Source organism: Colius striatus, chromosome 19 (genome assembly GCF_028858725.1).
Source record: "Colius striatus isolate bColStr4 chromosome 19, bColStr4.1.hap1, whole genome shotgun sequence".
Classification (NCBI taxonomy): Eukaryota; Metazoa; Chordata; class Aves; order Coliiformes; family Coliidae; genus Colius; species Colius striatus.
The window spans coordinates 1596730-1617748 of record NC_084777.1 but is presented as its reverse complement, the minus strand read 5'-3'; the positions used below and the strand labels follow the sequence as shown (position 1 = coordinate 1617748).

The 21019-nt window shown below is 38.6% G+C and overlaps 1 protein-coding gene across 5 annotated transcripts in view; it reads right to left on the bottom strand.

The window, feature by feature from the left end:
* Nucleotides 1-21019, bottom strand: part of DENND1A (DENN domain containing 1A) — a 177557-nt gene that overhangs the window by 39506 nt on the left and 117032 nt on the right. For 4 of the 5 annotated variants that reach the window (XM_062011582.1, XM_062011584.1, XM_062011585.1 and 1 more), the window contains exon 14: nucleotides 303-404. The exons of the other annotated variant lie outside the window; for it this stretch is intronic. In XM_062011582.1, coding sequence (XP_061867566.1) covers nucleotides 303-404 — 102 coding nt within the window. The remainder of the gene's footprint in view (nucleotides 1-302; nucleotides 405-21019) is intronic. 5 annotated transcript variants of the gene reach the window in all.

The window sequence follows — 21019 nt, the reverse complement described above, 5'->3', positions numbered from 1 at the left end:
GTTAAACAGTCATATGCTTTTTGTACCAAGTTTACAGCAGATATACCAGGTCTAGCTAAGCACAGAGACCTTTAGGGGAAACAAATACTAACTCTTAAAATGCAGAAAGCCTTATCACCTGAATCTGAGAAAAGCCAGGAAGCAGGAATGAAGGTGCTGCCGAGTACATGAATTTTCCTCAATAAGTGTCTGACAGATCAAGGAATATGGAAAGAGTCCCCAAGAAACCCCATTTTTCCTCAAAAAACCCATGTCGCATTGTAAAAGAATCTGCTTCTACATCAGAACAATTAAGCCAGTACCTGCTTAAAGAGCTGGAGCTGAATGGCATTCTGGAGAAACTGCCTCATGACAGCAGAACGATGGGACACGAATGTTTCTTCACAAAAAGTGATGGGTTCACCCTGTAGAGTTCAGAGCATTAAACACTGAATAAGCTTTATCTGAATCCATTTGAATTCACTGTTGTAATTTTATCTACTTGCCTTCCAAAATAAATAGATAAATAAAGTAGGCCTTAAATAACACCGAGGAAACTGTAGTTTATTTGCAGGTTTCAAACATATGACTGAGAACCAGGCTGGAAACTGGCAAAATGCTTACCATCAAAATAAAGCACATTTGGTTTATGCACATTTTTTGCTAGTGCTAGTGAAGGAACTTTCATAATCCAAAAAAGTAATTGTACTTGATGTCCTCAAAACAGGGGACACAGTCATCTGAAGTTTGCAGATTCAGTAGACCCAGCCAGTTAACCTGAACAAATAAGTTGGAAACATCTCTGTTCTCTCCACAGTTCAGAAAAAGTAGACTTTCATATACTGAATAAATGAAATTTCCCTTTTTCACAACCTTGTTGGCAAAAGACAGAAATTGTTTTGCAGATCTACTTTTATCATATTTTAATGAGTTATGTTAATGCTGAAGTCTGCTGTGCATCTGCCATAAGGGCACACATTTCCTGCACACTTAAAGCTACAAATACCCAATGTAGAAGTAAATATATTTATTGAATTAAAACCAAGAAAGTAACAAATAATGATAAAATTATGCTGATGTATAATTAATATGGAGGGTTTTTCATACTCATATTAAAATATATTTGGACACTTCATCTGGCTTTGGTCTCATCAGGAAAAGGAATCTTAAGACACTCTGTTTCAAAGTAAACAAAGGAAAAATATTTGGAAAACCAGGTCTGGCTGGTGTGTTCCTGGGATACAAGACACTGGTGACAGTATCCATGGCACACTGACTACTGCTACGACAAAGTTCTCTCTCCAAAATCAAGGTATGTACCACTTGAAAGGTTTTAATGCATTTAAATGACCGTGCTGATGATCATGATCATGACGTGATGGCAACAGACAGCTGAAAGGGACAGAACTGCATGACATGGAAGTGTCAAAACGAGACCTTGAGGTAACTTGCCAAATGGAGAAAGCCATTCGTTGATTTTGAGGTGGGACTGACAATTTGGAGTAATATGAGCTCCTCATGCAAGAACTTAATACATTCTATCCAGCTACTGCCATCCCACTTGAGATTTCTTTAAATTCTCTCTTGAGTACCAGGAAGGAGAAGTCAGGATACTACAGAGCACTGCAATTAGTAAGATAAAATCCTCAGAGATTGCAAATGCATCTGTTACTACAGAAACTGTAGCGACAGACACTTTCCAAGCAGGGCCCAGGCAACAGTACAACAGACAACAGGATGTAACATCTACTTGACCAGGATGAAAAAGGCTTTCCCACCAAATTCAGCTACCAGAACGTAACAAATGATGCCTGAAAAATATTTGTCTGGCAGAGATACAATCTGGAATGTGAAAAGGTCTGGGAAGAACACATGAAGAAAAGTGTAGATTAATCCACATTCATCAGAGGCAGATTTAGTTTTCATTTAATCCTCACTTACAAACCACTTCAAAGCCAACAAGCAACATTGGAAAGAACTGCACCCTGGCACACAGAAGCTTCCTCTGATGCAGTGTACATCCAGCACAATGCCACCAGCTTCTCTTACCATCGAGCTCTGTGCCATTGCTACAAACGCACACACTGCAGCCAGGGGAGCCCAGATTATTACAATGTTAACACATTTCCTTCCCCAAAGTACTAATAATTGAGTTTGTTCATTAGATTGATTAGACCTTTTGACATCTTAAGAGACAATTCAGGCTCAATGGCTGCTAGATGATAGAAAAAACTTTAATCATCAAGGCCAAGCGTGAGATTTCCAGCTCAGAGTGCATTAGTGCCTCCCATCCCCCCTGACCCCGAGAAGGGTGAACACACTGTTGCTAACCCGCATCCACAGCCTCATTACAAAAAGACAAGCTGGACAATAAGACCATTTTCTTGACAGATTTAGTTAACTGTAAATTATAAAGCTAATCAGCTCTGCTTTTACTGACAGGTGTCATTATACACGAGGGGACACGCTAAGAACTGCAGATCTTTTGTAAAATGAATGGTCTTGCTCACATGTAAAAAAACTGGAACTTGTCCCGATAAGCCCATCAGCTCCTGAACTAGCTGTTTCCAACAACTAGAATGTAGGCCTTGAATCATTAACACCTTAAATATCCATTATTCCTCACTCCAACTATAACTACATAACAGTGTCTAAGGCATGGCACTGAAGTCACTGTAAATGTGTGCACAATGTGACTCTGTGAGGAATCTGATTTGGCATGAGTTATCTAATGTTCAAGTTTGGATCACCAACAATACAAAAATTTACACATTTCAAAGATATCTGATCTGCAATCTTAACAGAAGAGAAGTAACTTTAAAATCTAAGACAAAGCTTTGAGACTCCCAGACACGTTGTTAAACAGGTGCCTTTTCTTCACGTCTTTGCAAATTTCCCATTATATAAATCTTTATATTCACATGGCATAACCAAGTTCATCAGGGCAGTGCTGCTGTCTCACAGCCCCTCACAGAGCTGAAAAGTTTCAGCCCACATCTGGTCTGTTACCAGCCCTACTAGTAAATTGAAATGGTTTTAAAACTACTTAAGGCAGCAAGTGAACAACACAAGGAGTCTAGGACGTATTTCAGACTAGAGTTTCACGAGACCTGCTGTTATACTTTAAGAAGTCATCATCAAACTGAAAAATAAAGCCTGACTTTAATTATCTATGTTGCAAAAAACCCCATGTACAGTGACCCCCCCCATCTTTCAAAGAAATCACTTCTCAGAAAGAAAAACTTTCTTTCAGCAGAGGGTCCAAGCCCTTGTGCAGACAGCTACTGTCAGTGAGAGAAATTTCATATCTGAATTCTCTGGCTTATCATACTTGCAGACAGGCCAGCTGCCTGGTTACGGCAATAACCTTGACAGTGAATATAAAGGAGTAAAGCTATGGGGGACAGAAGACAGCACAGTCTAGGGGAGGACTTGGAGGAAGCGTCAGAGGCAAACACAAATGATGCTTCTGGAAAGACACAGTGCTAAGATAACTCATGGAAGTCTATTCCCAGTCTTGCGAGAGATGAGACACCAAAGTGTGCATCTGGATAATGGAGTTTTAAAGACAGTGGTGAAAACACTAAGATGATAAAGACAGGGTTCAAACCAGGTCAACAACGAATCTCTTGCATAAGCAAAGGTTCTACAAAACTGGATTCTCGGGGTAAAAAAAAACTAAACAAAAAACCCAACAACCCAACCCTGAAGACTCTGTTTAGACAACCCTAAAAGTTATGCCATGGAAGATATATGCAATCTCTTCTGCATTATCATGGTCAGCATGTGGTTCAGAGTAATGAATTTTGTGCTGCTGTATGCATGCCTTTAAACCATGTAGGTGCTCTTTCAAAGCCTCCCTAATAAATACACAAGCCATTAGAGCTGCTCTGTAAACCAGCCACGAAATGAATAACTGTGGGTGGAATTTAAAGGTGCAGAACAAGATGACAGAATCTGACAGTCTACAAGCTGGAAGCCTAGTGTCAGTATACTCTGCAGCAAAAGCCCAAATACACAGCAAGAACAATGACAAGCCACAGATTCATATATCACTGTTTTATTACTACCTAGATGTTGCAAATAACCACATCCTTTACTAAAATTGGTTATGTTGCAAATGACAAAGTAAAGCCTGTAGGGATATTCTAGGAATCACCATCCTTAATGCTAACCAGAATTACAATGAAACTAAGACAGAGGAACGATCCTACTGATCTGGATATATATGTCAATGTCAGATGCAACAGCAACCAAAGGCAAGCAACTGCTCTGCAGACCTTTCAAGAACTGTGATTACAATGTCAAGGAAAGATTAGCTCATCACAGCTGAAGAAGGATCATCAGTCAGCCAGCAGGATTCCATAAAGCAAATCTGAAATTGGTGACAGACACCTGATAGGACTTTGGCTCATTCAGCTTGCAATTGCAACGACAAATAACCTCCCCACAACCAGTACATACGTTCAGCGCCAGCAAGCTCTTTGCATTTGCCTCAGTCATAATGGAATCAAGAAAGCACAGATCAAATACTCTGCATTAAGCAAATGATACCGTAGCTTTATTAGCATTTCAAGATGCTGCTCAGGAACAAAGAAACTGTGTGCTCTGAGATTTGACCACACTTCTTGTAAAGGGAGCTACATCAAGACTGTTCAAAAAGAGACTATGAGTTCTTACAAATCACTATTAACTGTAATCCTGAAAAGCATTTAAAAAACATGCATTTAGCAACGCAGACTGTACTGCCCAAACACTTACTGTCTCCTGTAAATGCCCATTTCCATTACCAGTCCAATTTTAGACTTTTTATCATGTTTCTCACCAGGGGATATAAAGTCTGGTAGAGACACTTCAAGAGTGAATGTCTCTATCACTTTATTTTGTTTCCTTTTTCTTTAAAAAATGGATTTACAGTATCTATACTTTTACAGATACTTCTAAGATTTACAGTATCAAAGAAAATGGGCCATTTCTTTAAGTTATAAAAGCTTGTAATTGCTGGTGAAGTGGAATTTCTGACAGCTGTCATTCTGCATGTGATCTGATAACTCCTGTAGTAAGGTGTAATATCACTGATGGAGAGATAAAAGGAAGAAAGGTGATTGTAAGTCAATCGAATCACTGACACCAATCACAACACTTAATCACATCAACATCTCCTGCAAAACGTCATGTGTCAAAACTGGCTGTAACCCAGTTTGCTCATGTAGATATTGGAGGGCAACACCTTCCAAAATTTTACCTTAACTAATTCCCTTTATAAAACCCGATGCCAAGGGGAACTCTGAGCTAGACTGCAGGAAGGAAAAGCAGACTCGTATCAACAAATACGTTCTCGACCGAAATCCAAATAAAAGTAAAGTGTTCTCAGAAAGGACACATATCTGTTACCTGCAACTACTGAAGACATAACTAACATTTATCACCATGCTGCCAACTATAAGGAACATAACTCAGCAGATATTTGGACTTCATCAAAATCTTTTTTAACACTAATTAGAACTCTGTCAACTCTGCTTCTTTTACAACCCTAGTAATGCATGTATAGTAAAACATTGCAATGCATTGTTAAGCTGTTAAGCTACAACATCCAAAAATGCCTCCATATAAAAAAAGCTTTAGGTGTATTAAAAATAGTATGAAACTTTTGTAGAGAAAAAACCCACAGAGTAAGATTTATTTGTGCTAAAACATTGTAAAAAACCTGCTCAGACACTGACAGATTCAGTTGAAGTTCACCAACACCTCTTTACACTTTATTTCAGACAGTAATATCCAACACCATTACAGGATCTGACAAACTTTGCACAAAGTCAACTTCAAATAAAAGATGAACCTAAGGAAAAAATGTTTCTCTAGGAAAAATGTATATCTCATAGCAATGTTTTTGCTACTCCCTTCAAACCTTTTCAGTTTATTAAGATACCTGGCATTTTCATGTTAGACCAAGTAAAAGGACACATACTCATATTCACAATAATGAAACTACTTTGGTGTAATAGAGCAAAACCACCTTTCAAAGTGTTTATGTGGCTAATCCCAGCCATTGCCTGCCCTGGTTTCTGAATCACCTACATCAGCCAGCCGATTTCCGTCCCTAAGCAACTGATACAGCCTCGTGTCTCTAGAACTCAAGAAGCAAGCCTGGAAGATAAAGTGCAAAGAAGCCAGCAAGAAAGCATTTAGGGCTGGAGGAAAAAAAAAAATAGAAAAGGGAAAAAAAATCACCATTTCACAGATCAAGAATAGAGGCATGAAAATAATAAGTAACTTGTACACGGTCACAAAAGTCTCTGGCAGAGCCAGGGAAAAGAACCGAAATTTCTTTAATCCCTGTTCAGTACCTTAAATACACGGCTATTCTTCCTCTTCCTACTTGATATTGTGTCAATGCATGAGTGTAGGTGTTGAAAGACTAACAAAAGAAAAGTAATAGTATGGTATTATGAGCTGAGAAACCTAATCTTTATCAGATACAGCAAATCTCTATGATGCCGCCTGCACTAGGAACTCTCTCTTTGTCCTGAATATGCTTTAAATTACTGGTATAATGTGTACTGTATATTGTTCCACTCTTATATTTATTCCACAAAAACCCCTGTGGCCTGCATGCGATTTTATCATTAGCTAGCAAGGTAATTTCAGGGCCTAGTTCTACAATCATTCCATGAGCAATACTCCCATTGAAGCAAGTATGTTCTGCATGCAAAGCAGCTACCAATTCAGGTCCTCTTTAATAAAAAGGCTTTTTTCTTTTCTTAACTATTGTGGAGCATTAGTGACAATACAAAAAAGGAGAAAAATTACAGTGCAATTCTTTACATGACTTATTTTATGCGATGATAAAGTACAGAAGTGTGCTGGGAAACACAATCTACACAAAGTATTTGCTATGAGATAAATGACAAGCTTTTTGTTTGTTCATTTTGTTGTGCATTTATTAAAACTCAAAAGAACACAAAATATTTTCTTAAAATAGGGAAAAAAAAATCTCTGCAAAACCAATAAACGATTGTCCAAGACTGAGAAGTGACCAACGTGCCTAAAGGTCACAAACATTAGTGTTTTGTTTTCTTTTGATTTCTTAGATACAAGTAAAAAGCCAAAAGATACAAATAATAAAGTTTCCAAGATTCACACAAGTTAATATGTTGAATATATGTTTTTGTGCAAGATGTGTAGAACTCCCTTATATCATGGTCTCCAAAACCACATTGAATAAAATGGCCATTTTCAAGACATTTTAATATAAACATGTAGGTGCCAATATAGATGCAGAAGGAGAATGAACTGGTTTTAGCCTCACTGAAGCAATGTCAGAGAATGTCTCCATAAACAAAGTGGCTATAATGGAATTAAACTTCAAATTTTCAGTAGATTTGAGGTTAGAGACGTCTGGTCTCTGGTAGATAGGCTAATACACAGGATAAAAGACAACACGACATGCAATGCTCCCTCCTTCATACACTATCTGGCAAAGTAAATGTTAGTGATATAATGGAGGTCCCCAAGGTTTGATTTCTCATCATGTTATGCCACTTGACAATTTGGTGTGGAAGCCTCGATGGTTGCCATGAAAATACACAGCCAGGAAAGACGTCACTTTGGAGATGGAATTTATCACATCCCCTGAGAGATAATCAAAGGCACTGGATTAGGAACACTGGAAAAATGTTTCATTCCTTTCTGTTCAAGTCATGTAACTGTCTCGAGGGAAAATGAAGTGGTCAATACTTGATATACAAATGCATACACATGTATGATTGCTATTTTTATTATCATATATGCAAGATTATAAATCAGCAATGTGTGTCACCAGACTCTTACAGATGCAACAGCATCCACGCTTGGGAACAACTAGAACTTGCCACACCAAAGATGCTTTCCTCTATACTGCATTAGTATATGACATGTCTGTCCAAACAGCTTCTGGGGAAGAACTGAGACATCAAGTCCACGCCACTCAAGATGTTACTTATCACAGGTGGAAAAAAGCACAGTAAAGCATGTTCCTTTTAAAATAAAGGAGAATTCCTCATTCTCCCTTTGCCTTTTATTCACTGTTTGTCAGGAAGAGGCTCAGAGAAGGCCAGACACAGAGAAAACCACATTAGTGTAATCACAAAAACTGTGCTGCTTCTCAATTACCTTTAACAAAAATCCTCAACCAGTGGCACTAAATGAAGCCCTTACCCCCATCTCCCAATAGGCTGAGGATCCTGCCATTTAACAGAGTATCATTTTTTGTAAGTTAGGCTTGATTTTGTTTCCCCAGGCTCTTCACTACAACATCTCTCTTCTTGCAGTTTTTATTCAAATCCCTTTAAAAAAAAAGAAGAAAGCAACTGTGCCTCTGAGAGCGTGACAATGCCGCGTCCTGCCAGCGTTTGTTCCCAGGTATGGAATCTGCCTCAGTCCCCCAGTTCCTTCCTGGTGTATTTATAAACAGAGAGTTGCACCCGGTGTGAGGAAAAAAAAAACCCAACAGATTTTTCCTTTCACCACTTCCCCCACAGGTTTTGCTCAATCCATGAAGAAGCAACCGAAGGGAATTTGTTCTGCATTCCTGCAAACCTGCAGCTCACACACGCTGAAGCCGAGCTCTGCAGCAAGTGCAATTACCGAGTGTTTGGCCGTATGACTCCTCCCAACTCCCATTATATCAGCTACACACTTTTACATGGAAACCATGCAAAATTAGTGAACTCTTTTGTGAGGGGGGAAAAATGCCATCTAATTAGACCACATGTGCAGAGCAGCATCTGGCTCAGAGCGCAGCAGTTTACACAGGTCCTGGAGTTGTCGTGGAGACAAAGCGCACGACCCGCTCCGAGCTGAAACTCTGGGGCACGGATCCAGATGCACTTCTAACGTATTCTGACAGAGAGCAGATGGGCAGGTATTTGCTGGGCCAGAAACGCCAGCTCTGCTCCCCTCCAGACCCACATGCCCTCAATGATAATTCTTCTCTTGTAAAAGTCCCTCTCATCCACCCCAGAACCTCTGACTCTCTCACCTAGTAAACAGATCTGCCCAGACTTCAGTCTGAAGAGTCCACAAACTTCAATCCCATTTAGGTGATAAATAGTTATAAGGAGCACTAACAATTGAAAGATACTATCCAAATATTTGAGAAATCCCTCATTTTGGTGCTTTACTTTGGCATTCAAGTCAAATTGCATTCATGGAAAAACACACATGAACCTGTGACTCACACGGTGCATTGTTACATCTTGTTGGGTGAGGTCTGATGCTGTTTTAATTATTAATAAATTAAACCAAACTTTGCTCTGCCTATTCCTAAGAATTGCTAGTAATGATGTCTGTTATTGCAGTGACCTCACAAGTGTGAGGCCCTACTTCCAGTTTCTTAATACTCTTTCCACAGTGCATACACGCTTTCTGTTCCACATTCCCTTTTAACTGAACACTTCAGTTCCATCTCGCTCAGCATCCTGCTACGAACGTCTGTGAGGGGAACAAAGGGGAGTAAACCTTAACAAATCTCACAACTCTGGCTGCAAAGCCCTACCCCTCTGCACAGCTATGGCACATGCCCCACAGGAGGGACGTGAGCTTCTATTCAGTTCAGGAGATGAATTTCAAGAAAAAGATTCCTTGACTCAAACTTCCTCAGAAAGAGCCACAACTTGTGACTCCAGCTGCCTGCAGGCTGAGCAACCTGCAGCCCAAGATCTTCTCTGATTGCTTCACCTGCTGCAATGAGGGGCCAGAAGCAAAGCAAGCCAGTGAATAAGCATAGAACAACCTTTGCCATTTGCTTCAAGAGAGCCAAGTGCTCCCAGGACAAGGCTATGTTCCCCAGTACACCCACCATGGCTGTCAGGTATTTTTAGAGTAGGCATTCCCATCTGCAAACACAGTAAAGCTGGCTACTGTGACAAAAGTTACTGAGAAAACAGCATTTTGAACTTTCTCTATTAAAAACCAGAAGCAGCACTTGCTTGAGCTGACTTTTGAGCTTATTTGATAAATGTATGTACACATTTGCTCTGCATGGGCATAATTGCTTTGACCCGAAGGCACAACAAATACATTACACAACTATTTTAGCACTAAAACAAATAAACAATAAACCCAACACAATGTTATCACGTTTCAAGAACTCTAAACACCAGAATGGAGCACTTACCAATAACTGCTATAGCTAAGAATCACACCAGAACGTTTCAATTCTCTCAGTTATTGGCTGCTGCATTGATTACTATTTTATTACTATATTATTATTTTCACAGGTTAATTTTAGCACCACAAAATGACATTGCTTCCAGTGCAAAAGTTGCTCATTTAAAGAATGAAACTTGCCTAACAGTGTTGCTAGTTCTGGCAATGCAATATTTGACATTCAAGAGCAATTTAAACTCATTTCTTAGGGTTAAACAAAATTTTCAATGCTTAGATTTACCCCCTTTATAAACACTTTGAAAGCTTAAAAACAATTCCTAAGGTGCTAAAGAGTTAATACTTTGTACTGTGGTCACTGTAAATAAGCACAATTTCAGCTAAGCAATGCTGCTGTCAGAGACACAAGGCTTTGCAGGTGTGGGCAATAATTAAAGGTTTCAGCACATCTACCTGGGTGAAGTATTTTTGCCTCCTATTCCAAGGAGGAAGCCCTCTCTGTGGAGAGCAGAAGAGCTCATTAATGAGGCTAATTAGGTGTAAAGGGGGTAGAGTCTGGCATCAGCTGCAGCTTATAGTAGCTAATCATTAAGCTCTGTAATCTCTACCCCAGAACAGCAGATGATCATGTTCCTAGGTGACTGATGTTGCTAAGAAAATTTCCAGCACCTGAGTACCTGACCAAATACTTTTTGGTGAGGCTAAAGATTCCCTTAACCCTCCACATGCCAGACAGTGGAGCTGACACCAGTTCTTCACTCATCAGTTCACTAACAATGGATATGCAAAGAGATCTGACCTTGGCATGAGGTCTGTAACGTGATTTATTTCAGAATTAAAAAACCTAAAAAATCCATGTCCTCAACAGTGTATGGAAAGGAAGGCCAGTACGGAATGGTTGGTTGAGCATCGTGCAAGAAGAATACAGATACGTGCAATAATGCTTGAAAAGGAGTGATCACATCTACCTCCTAAAGGTTTGTGAGTTCTCCTTGTGATTTCTTTGCATAAAGTAGTGAGGATAGTTACAATACCACAGGGATGAAAGCCTTGTTAATAAATATGTAAAATAAGGATTTCATTGTACTCCTCTAATTTGAAATGAGAAAAAGGACATAATTTCCATGGAGAGAGAATACATGAAAGCAGTGCTCAGTCTGGAACTTGTTTTGTAAAATGAATTGCAAGGATGGCAAACTATTCAACACCTCAACGTGAATTTTTGAGTTGATCAGGCAGAACCAGAACCTTTACTGGCAATCGGCTACTGGCCTTTTTCTCTCCAACTGAAGCAGCAAATTTGAATCAAAAACTACTAGATTAAATTCAAATTCAACAATATTCCTCTACTGCCATCATTTTACTGGCTTGTAGTAGACTCTTGAATTGCTTGTGAATGAATACTAAAGCAAAATCTCTTAAGCACCTTAGCAGAAACTCTGGAGTTGTTAAAAGTGGAACATTTTAAAAGGTGAATTTTGATACCGATCAAGAAACTGAGTTGCATTTTGTAGAGGTCACCAGACTGCAAATATGATTAAATCAGCATATTTATCTGATTGTTACTGTCACTGGATTGAATAAACCACCTCAGTCTCCTGTTTCTATTTACTAACAGAAATGTTTCAGGATTAAAAAGGAAAATGCCTCACAAAACCAGAAAGATGAGTAAGATGAAGTAATAAAGGCTCAAATGTATTTAATACAAACTCCCTTGTCTCCATGTTACTTATAGACTTGGAGATACGCAGATTAAGTAACAAGAGCTGCTCAGAGGTGGCACTGGCCCTCATTATAATCAGGGATCCGGATGCACACATCAAGATAAACTACACTGGTAATCCAAGACTCCTCTTAACATCTCCAATCTCCAATAACAACCAGCACCTTCTCTACAACAATACAGAAGTCAGGTGAATTGGATTATACCCAGCATCATTATTTTCAATAATTCTGCAGAGATCTCATAAAGACAAAACCACACTGAGTAATACAGGTTTCTACAGCAGCCTTGACATAAGCCCCCTTCCACAGCATTCAACACAATTTAGCTTCTTTGACTCTAGACTGGCATGTGCACAGGTTTGCAGAGGGGTACAGGCAGTGCTCAATGCCAAAGGCCTCGCACACCTCTTTAAACAGAAACATCATCTCTCGGAAAGACAATGGTGACTAAATACCTCAGAATGCTTGAAACGGGGATGGGACAGGAAAGCATGTCCATTCAGTGTCTGAAACAAGTTCTTGCTCTTTCTTTTTTACTTTAGTTACACAATCCTCTGGCCACATCTCATCTTCAGTAGTTGATACAATAAAAAAAACAAAACAAAAAACCAAGAAAGAGCTGAAACCCACAGTTTTAGGACAGCAGGGCCATAACTGATCACACGAAAAGTCCATCTGCCTGGTTCTGTCTCCGGTATAGTCAGAAGCAGATGTTCAGGACAGACCAGGAAGGCAAAAAGCCTTCTCCCCTCAGATTCTATCAAGACAGAGATCTTCATCTCAAGAAATGGTATTACCAAGTCCACTGTTGCTTATGTATTAAATCAACCCAAACAGAGATCTCTCCCAAACATCTCTCCAAGCTTTCCCCAAACAAGTACAAACCTCCTCAGTATCATTTGGTAAAGGACTTGGGCAGGACTTCTACCCATTGCACAAAGCACAGCTCCTTCCCATTTACTTTGAACCTCTGCTGTTACAAACCTCACTAGATTGCCTGTGTTTTTTTTTATACTGGAAGAGACAATGAGAAATCTCTCCCTGTTCTCCACCTTCAAACTGCCAGGGAGAGCTTTTCCTGTAAACAGTGCTACAAAATTGTCTGACATTCACAGTATCTCCAGTACTCAAATAACTACATCAGACATGTTACGGGGAAAGACGTGCAGTGACGTCTGTAAGCAAGAGGTAGGTCTGTTTAGCAATCTGAGTCAGGATATACAAGCATCAGAATTAAACAGAGGAAAGGGCAAAACACAACTATGCTGCATTTTAGTCAACAGTAACAAACTTCATTTCCCTAAAGTCTAACTCACCACCACAATATACATCCCAAAGTCGGTCTGCAGAAACAACAAAAACTGCTCAGAGGAGTGATTCCAAGATTTGGCACTATTTCTGCATTGTTTTAATGTCCCTGACAAGTGCTCCATTGTTTCTTAGCCATGTACACGCTTCATTTCAGTAATTAGCTGTCAGAGCAGGCCCAACAGCAACTTAGTATTGTCTGCTCAAATCGTATTAATGAAATGCAAACCACTCAAATGTCCTGAATGCATATTTGTAATTGTGTTAAATAGAGAGGCTGAGGACATCAGCAAACTTCAGCTGCCGAACAGGGCATTGTGATCAAGCGCGTTAATCCATTATGTCTTAGGGATCTGACAGCCAATTAATATTACAGGCCTTCCCATACAGCAGTAAGGACTGATGAGCCACAGCATTTGATTTTTTTCTTTTTTAAAGCATAAAGATTGACTTTTCAGACTCTGGGATATCAAAGTAAAAGTTGTGCACAGCATTTGTGAATACAAGAGCTTTAAAGGCAGCAAAGCAACTACTGCAGGATGCAGCGCTGCAAAAAAAGGTTTTGTATTTAAAGATGCAGCATCTGTATGTTGAAATCTAGATGCAGAATGCATAAAATGAAATAAACCCCAAGATATTTATCAAACACAGCAGTTTTTAAGACTTGTTATATAACTACAGGAATCAATGTTCCCAAAGAATACAACCTGCAAGTGATTACTTCTGATCATAAGCCAATACTTGTCACTCAAGTCACCACACCATTTTCTGTTCCATGCTCTTTGTCACCAAAGACTATTCCAAAGAACAGAATTTGGTCAAGATGAAAAAGAAGAAACAAGAAAAACATAATGGAAATATCCTGTGGGTATAATAACCTTTGGAAAACTTTCATGTCAGTGATGACTGCAACATTGCTATTAAAATTTCATTAAAATTGAGCACAATAAGCTATGACAAGATAATGGACGGGAATCGTAGCTTCAGGACAGAGGGAGGGGCTCTGGAACTCGGGCTAGATGTGATGCTTTATTCTTGGTTATGTTTGGTAACTATTCTTGAGATTTTTGAAACATTTTAATTATCATGATCTACAGAAATTCAGTGAGGAGGAAAGAGCAGCACTTCATTCCAGTCAGCTCAACATCTGTAACATATGCCAAATAACTCAGAGATTTTCAGAACTCCGGTACCATCCAGCCCTTAATTTCACTCATGTTCATCACATCCACAACAAAGGACATTTTTCAATTAACCCCACAAGACCCTCCAGAGCCATGAAGTATTTTGTGACTTATTTGTAAATAAAATTATTTCATCACAGAGGTAGAAACTCTTTGAATGTAACCGATCTCCTCAGCTGAAAGTAAAAGTCAAACCCAGCATCACAAAGACCTGATGCAAAAGGAGTCAAAAGCCCCGAGAATGACTTTGACTCAGGGAAATCAACAGCTCTTTATCAGAGACAGCTTCTTTGCTCACCCTGGAAACTCATTTTAAGAGAGCTGGAATGCAATTTTTTAAACATGTCAAAGGAGAACACATGATCATGAGACATTTGGAAGAGAACACACTCTAAACATTAGCTTAAAATCCCCAAGTAAGGGGACACAGCATATGCATGGCAATAAAATTATGATGAAGTCCTCCCTGTTCAGTGGAAAGCCACTGCTCCAAACCAATCTCTGTAAATAGGTATGTTTGGGGAAGAGATTTACATATCTGTCACAACTAAAAATTATTTACCCTAAGCACAAAACTCCTCAATTAGATTCAGCTTCTGTAAGGAGTAATTTAAAAGAACCCTCCACTTTCTGAACAATGCTGGTTAGGTGCTTTTAAGTACAGTTACTACATCGACAAAGTATAAACATCACAGCCAACCAGCACTGTTCCCTGCCATTCACTGCAGACTGTAACACAGCTCATATGATGCAGCAACCATTGAGCATTTTTTAAATTTCAGGCAAGAAATGAAGCAATGACGTTCCCATTCTGTGACTGCCTTCAAGAATTAAACTGAAAGTGTTCCTGTATGTAAGCAGAAAGCATCTTTAGATAAAAGCATTGTTGATTTTTCATACATTCTCAGTGGAGAATATGTAATAAATTATTAGTTGACAAGTGGGGGATGAACTTTATACAAGTACAGACGGATCCTGAGGAAAGGCAAACTAATCACATTTGTAATCCTTACAAATTGCTTTCATTTTCACCATTAATCCTCTCGAAGAAAAAATGTTCTAGAGCTACAGATTTTAACTACTGCTTGGAGAGCTCCACTAAAAATAATTATTTGGTATATCTTTCTTTGCATCAAATAAGAGGTGTAAGCAATGTACAGATATCATTTACAGCTTTTAGAGGGCATTCAGAGCAAAAGCAAACCACCTTTCCTTCCTCTTTACTTTTAAGTATCTAGTTTAAATTACTGTCTCTGAGGAATACTTACTGCCAAACAGGATGCTTGAGGTGAGTAACATCAACAATAAGTTTTACACTTTTAGAACCAACAATGTCTATGTATACACATACAAACCAGGCAAATAGTTACTCACAGGAGATCTGCCATAGAACTTCTTATTCTATACATCACAAACTAAATAATGCATCAGAAATTATTCAAAAGGCAGCTACACTTGGACACAAAAGTAACCTTTAAGGAGTTAAAATGTCCTCAACTACAAGTCAAGTTGAAACTTATTTAATTAGGTTCTGCATTTGAAAAAATGAAATAAATTCTTTCATTAACTAAACTAAACTCCCTTAAAGGCAACAATATGTTCCCTCTCTGTCAGGACAGAGCGCAATGAAATCTTTATTTTAATTGGGGTTAGCTAAGGGGCCATTTGGCTTCAGATGCTTTGTTTATCAGCCCTAAGCTTTACAGCTTAGCCAGTACTTGAAATATTTTATTACAGAATGATTTCATTACAAAATAATAAAAAAATGAACCCCCCACTCTTCCAGGCAGTTTTATACAGAGATCATTTCTAACGTGCATTTTGAAAACTGGAAGTCCGAGTCAAAGGTATCTCAGAAGAAAACAATGATTTCTTTTGGAATTATTGTGACATAGGTTTCCTTTATAAGTGCCCCGTTCTAATGGTTTCTGCATCATGCCCTTCCCTAAGCAACCCAGCAAAGACGCAAGGGTAGAACAATGGATCTCTCCATGGTGATGGCTACAGTAAAGCAACACACCTCATCTTTGTATGTTATCACTTCCTTTGCTATGGACAACGGTTCAGAACCCTTCACTGACTGTGGATTTCCATTTCACAACCACCTAGTGCTGCAGGAAACGAAGACTGCAATGTATGAGAACTGAGAGACAAATCATTTGTAACAAAACCCCCCATGCTTTGTACAAAACTCATTCAAGGGCATGGCTTACTTTCTATTTTTTTTCTAAACAGCTTTGAACTTTCATATGAAAACCTTGAGAGTATTGGTCCTGGAAAGCTTGAGTTGATCAATTCCATTGTAAAACTGAGGCAAGTGTTTCCTATTCCGTAGGTGACACCTTCTTCTTGCAATAAACTGTTTTACAAGAATCAGACATCTTCAGTAATACAGTTACTGAAAATATTACAGAAATCAGCTGTCCCAGGATTGGACAGTGAACAGGAACTCCACAAAAGCACAGCCCCAGTTCCTTCCAAACTGTAACTAATGAAGTTTAGTGAAACGATCCAGAATAATTTCCTGCTTTAGCAGGAGGATTAAGCTTAAAATGGATTTTTTCTTTAGCAGATCTCCAAGCCTTAGGAGTGTTTCTAAAACTCATGTTCCTAAAACAAAAATAAAATGGAAAAAAACCCTAACTTAAGCCCCAAACCAAATTTTCCCACACTAATTAAATTATTATCATATTTTCATATTACTCTCTCCTGAGGTATCACTGACATTTGATCAGTTTGTTCCTTTTTTGTTTTTCCAACATGATAAAAACTATTTCACATAATTTTAGCTGTCTTCTGGAGGAGATGAGCATTCTGCTGCACATAGTTTTATACCCATTACATAACACAGCACACTATAGAAATAATTTAGGATACAAAAAACCATGCCAATAGTAATTAATTAAGTCTAAGGATTAGGTTCTATTTGTAAAATAAATTCACTGTCCTTTCTTTGTTTTCAGAAATAAAAGCGTTGCTACTGAATGTGAAAGAATAAACCCTAATCCAAACAAAACACTGAGTTCTGTGCTTGATGTTTATTCTACCTTAAAGAAAATAGAACAATTGCACATTAAATGTATTATTCATTTTTTTAAGAAAATTCTCTACATCTCCCTTTTTGCATCTTCTCTGTACTGTTCCCTCATGAGAACTATAATAAAAGGAGCTGCTTCTGCAACTTCTCAGCAGGTATTTTGATTTGAGAGTAATCACAGTTTTCTCTACAATCTTTATACAATTTATGTCTTGATCATCTAACAAATAAGTAAAAGACTTAAATTGACATCAATATGTATACTTTTCTCTAACAATGCAAACTAATTGTATATCTCCAAACAAGAAAAATGTTTATTAAAAAAATAATCTCGTGAATATACCAACTATTGAGTTCAAAGCAAAGACACCACATGTGTCTAAATAAATATCAAGGAAGTGTCAGAGGTAAATGAGGAGAGACCAGGTGAAGTGTGTGTGATGTGTTAATTGTATTCAAAAAAATAATGGAGCAAGACAGAGAAGCTGAACTTCCAATTATCATAATGGTATCTACTTCACAACACATTTTCAAACTTGAAAGAGACATTTTAAACCATAGGAATTCTGAGCAGAATACCTCCAGCTGTGTTCTGCATAAATCTTGCACGCTGTACATACACAGTTTATTTAAATACCAAGTAAAGTTATGACTTACAAAATGCATATTTCAGTCACAATAGAATATCTGTCATTGCCAAAAGCTGCTACTCGTTGAATGAAAGGAACAGAAAACAGCGAATTAAATTAGAAAAAGATAAGAAAAGACCGAATCTCTTCATTTGATGTTTTACCAGACAGTAAAACTTACCAGCAGTGTGTTCTAAAGAACAACATTTATCAGCCCTCTGTGGAGTTTATGTTTTTTGTGCCCCCCAAAACAGATGAAAAAAGAAAAAAGTGGTCCTGAGTGTTGGATTAATTTTTGCCTATACAGCACTTTGGTCGTGAACCAGAGTTTTATCTGTCACTAATGCTCTGTTCTGCTCATAGGAAAACCAATCTATTTGTGAAGTAAAGTTGCCCAATACTCTGATGACATGCAGAGCTAAACCAGAAAAGGGGTTTAGTCCTTAGTCCCCTGCCATAATTTCCCCTTATGCAAGTAACAAGCACACTGTGGGTACCCAGGCAAGCAGCACCTCTCCCCGGGACTGAGGCCCCAAGATGACAGCAAGCACGCTACTGAAGCTCCAGGCACAGGTGATTTTGCTGAGCCCCAGGGCAGTATCAGAACATCTCAATGTGACTCGGAAGAAAAACACAACTGTGAATGATAGCAGGTCTCCCAGGCTGCCTGCCATGGAAAGCAATCCAACTGAACTGTCAATTATGCCACGCATACAAATGTCTCATTCTCTCTTTAACCCAACAGCATTTTAGGCTTTCATTGCATGAGCTCTATCACCCAGCTATGCAAATCATTACAAATAATTTTGATTTACTGTCTTTCACTTTATTCTTTTTTGCACTACAAGAGTATAAACCATATCTCCAATTCATACACAAACTAAAACGTGAGTGGTGAAAGACCAGAGTGCCAGGACTTTTCTATTACAAAGCTCTATTAGTTTGTTCCTAAACTGACTAAATATGCTCATTTTTTATCATTTTGTCATCAAATTTGCCTGCTACTTTAGTCTAATTTACAAATCCAAAGCTCCTTCTACCATCTTCTTTCAAAGGAAGTCATGCTTTCTGTTTAATTGTACGGCTGTGCATAGTGGTGCAAATGGAAATGTCATTCTTTCCCTACCTGCCCACACAGCCTTTTGGGCTGGGGCATTTTTAACGTGGGTTGGGTTTTTTCATGTGTGTGGGGAAGTGTTTGGGGTTTTTTTTCCTAATACCAAGTGCAACTTACTCGCAGCTCATTTAAAAGACACAGTCATCGAGTGTCTTAGACAGAAGCTGAATTCAATGGCCATGTTATTTAAAGCTTGGTGTTTGTTTACTGGCTTCATTGTTCTACTCTAAAGTCCCCTGCGCTTTATTAGTTCAGGAAATATCTTCCCCTTTTCCTGCATGGTGGCATTTGCACACTGCTTCATTGCTTGCTGAGACTGTGCACTCTCAATTATAAGTAAAGTATCAGGAGAAAATACAATAGAAACACCGGCAAAAGTCAGTCTAAAACACACAAAGAAAGGCTTGAAAACAATTGAGGAGAAACAAAAAGTGTATCAAATAGCACAAAACACCTGAGAATCAGGTGTGAAAGGCACAGGCAAATAATTTATCAGTTGAATGTACAAATCTTTCCACAGTAAAGCTGAAGTATCACCGAGCTGCTCTTCACTGTACAACCTTCCCTGGTAATAGGAAGATTTAGAGGCTTTTGAACAAAGCTACTTTTATTTCTGCAGCACCAACACAGAAGACAGTGTGACCCTGTCCAGTCTGATGGCTGAACGTGTAATTTCTACCGAGGCTGCAAAGTTACTTATATGACGAAACATGAGATACTTCAGCTTACTCACAGGTTCCAACAAACTAAGGTACCACAAAAACTCAAATGTCAGCATGAGACAGATAAACATTAATAATCTCTAAAGCAGCCCTGTGAACATCAGCATCCTGAAAGCCACATCCAAAGGGACTCAGCGCTGCAGTGGTTATTGCTGTTAATGCACTACAAGACACTGAGCACACGATCTGATACTTCAGGCAATGTTTCTAGACTGAAGTACGAAACCATTCAGCAAACCTGCTGGTTTGGGGATGGGGTTGGTTGGTTGGATTTGGGTTTTGTTGCGAGTTTGTTTTTTTTTCACTATAACACACACAATGGGCAGGAGAATTTGACTGAGGCATCTAAGTCAGAAATGCCACCCATATTCAGCAGAGGGTCCTGAGAACTTTCTCAGATATTGTTTTTTATTACCTTTCCTTCAGAATCTTAAGTTTTCCTCTCCTAGCTTGGCATGCAGAATTGTACAACACAGTATCTTTAACAGTTTGGAAATTACAAAACAATTCTATTTACTACATAACAGACTGCTATAAGAGATTAAAGAGAATGTCTTTTCAGTTTCATTAACATATGTATATCTCAACAGACATAGATGTAGAATATTAAATGCATTCTAAAGAACAGTAAATGCTTGTTAAAAAAAAAACCCATTTTTAAGGTTTAAAAGCAAAAGCTGCAACTTGTCTATAGCAACAGTAACGCTCAGAGACCCAACAGCAACAGGATTGAAATGAAATCAAAAACACACAGAAAGCAAACAAACAAACAAACAAAACTGTCTTTCCCCAACAAATCCTTTTCAGTCAGTGATTCTGAATGCTGGGTAGTGTGTCTTCCAGAAAACTCTCCATAAATGGTAAAACATAACAATAGTTACAGGTAGCTTCTGAGTGAGATTGTTGAAAGGGCCTTCAAAATGTCACGAAACACAGAACCTTCATACGAGGGAAAACAGTCTTATGTTTCAGTTCCAGAATACACAGAAATCCAATTTATCTCTGTTTGTCATACAAACTTCAGGTTTTTCATGCTGTCACTGCCAATGCCGCTGTCATTGTATACTCCCAAAGTCATCAGGACGAGAGTTAGAAATTAGCACCATTTAGGCACCACTACACGGTCTCTGCAGGCAAATGTTTGTGAGTTAACAGCACTCCAACAGGAAAAT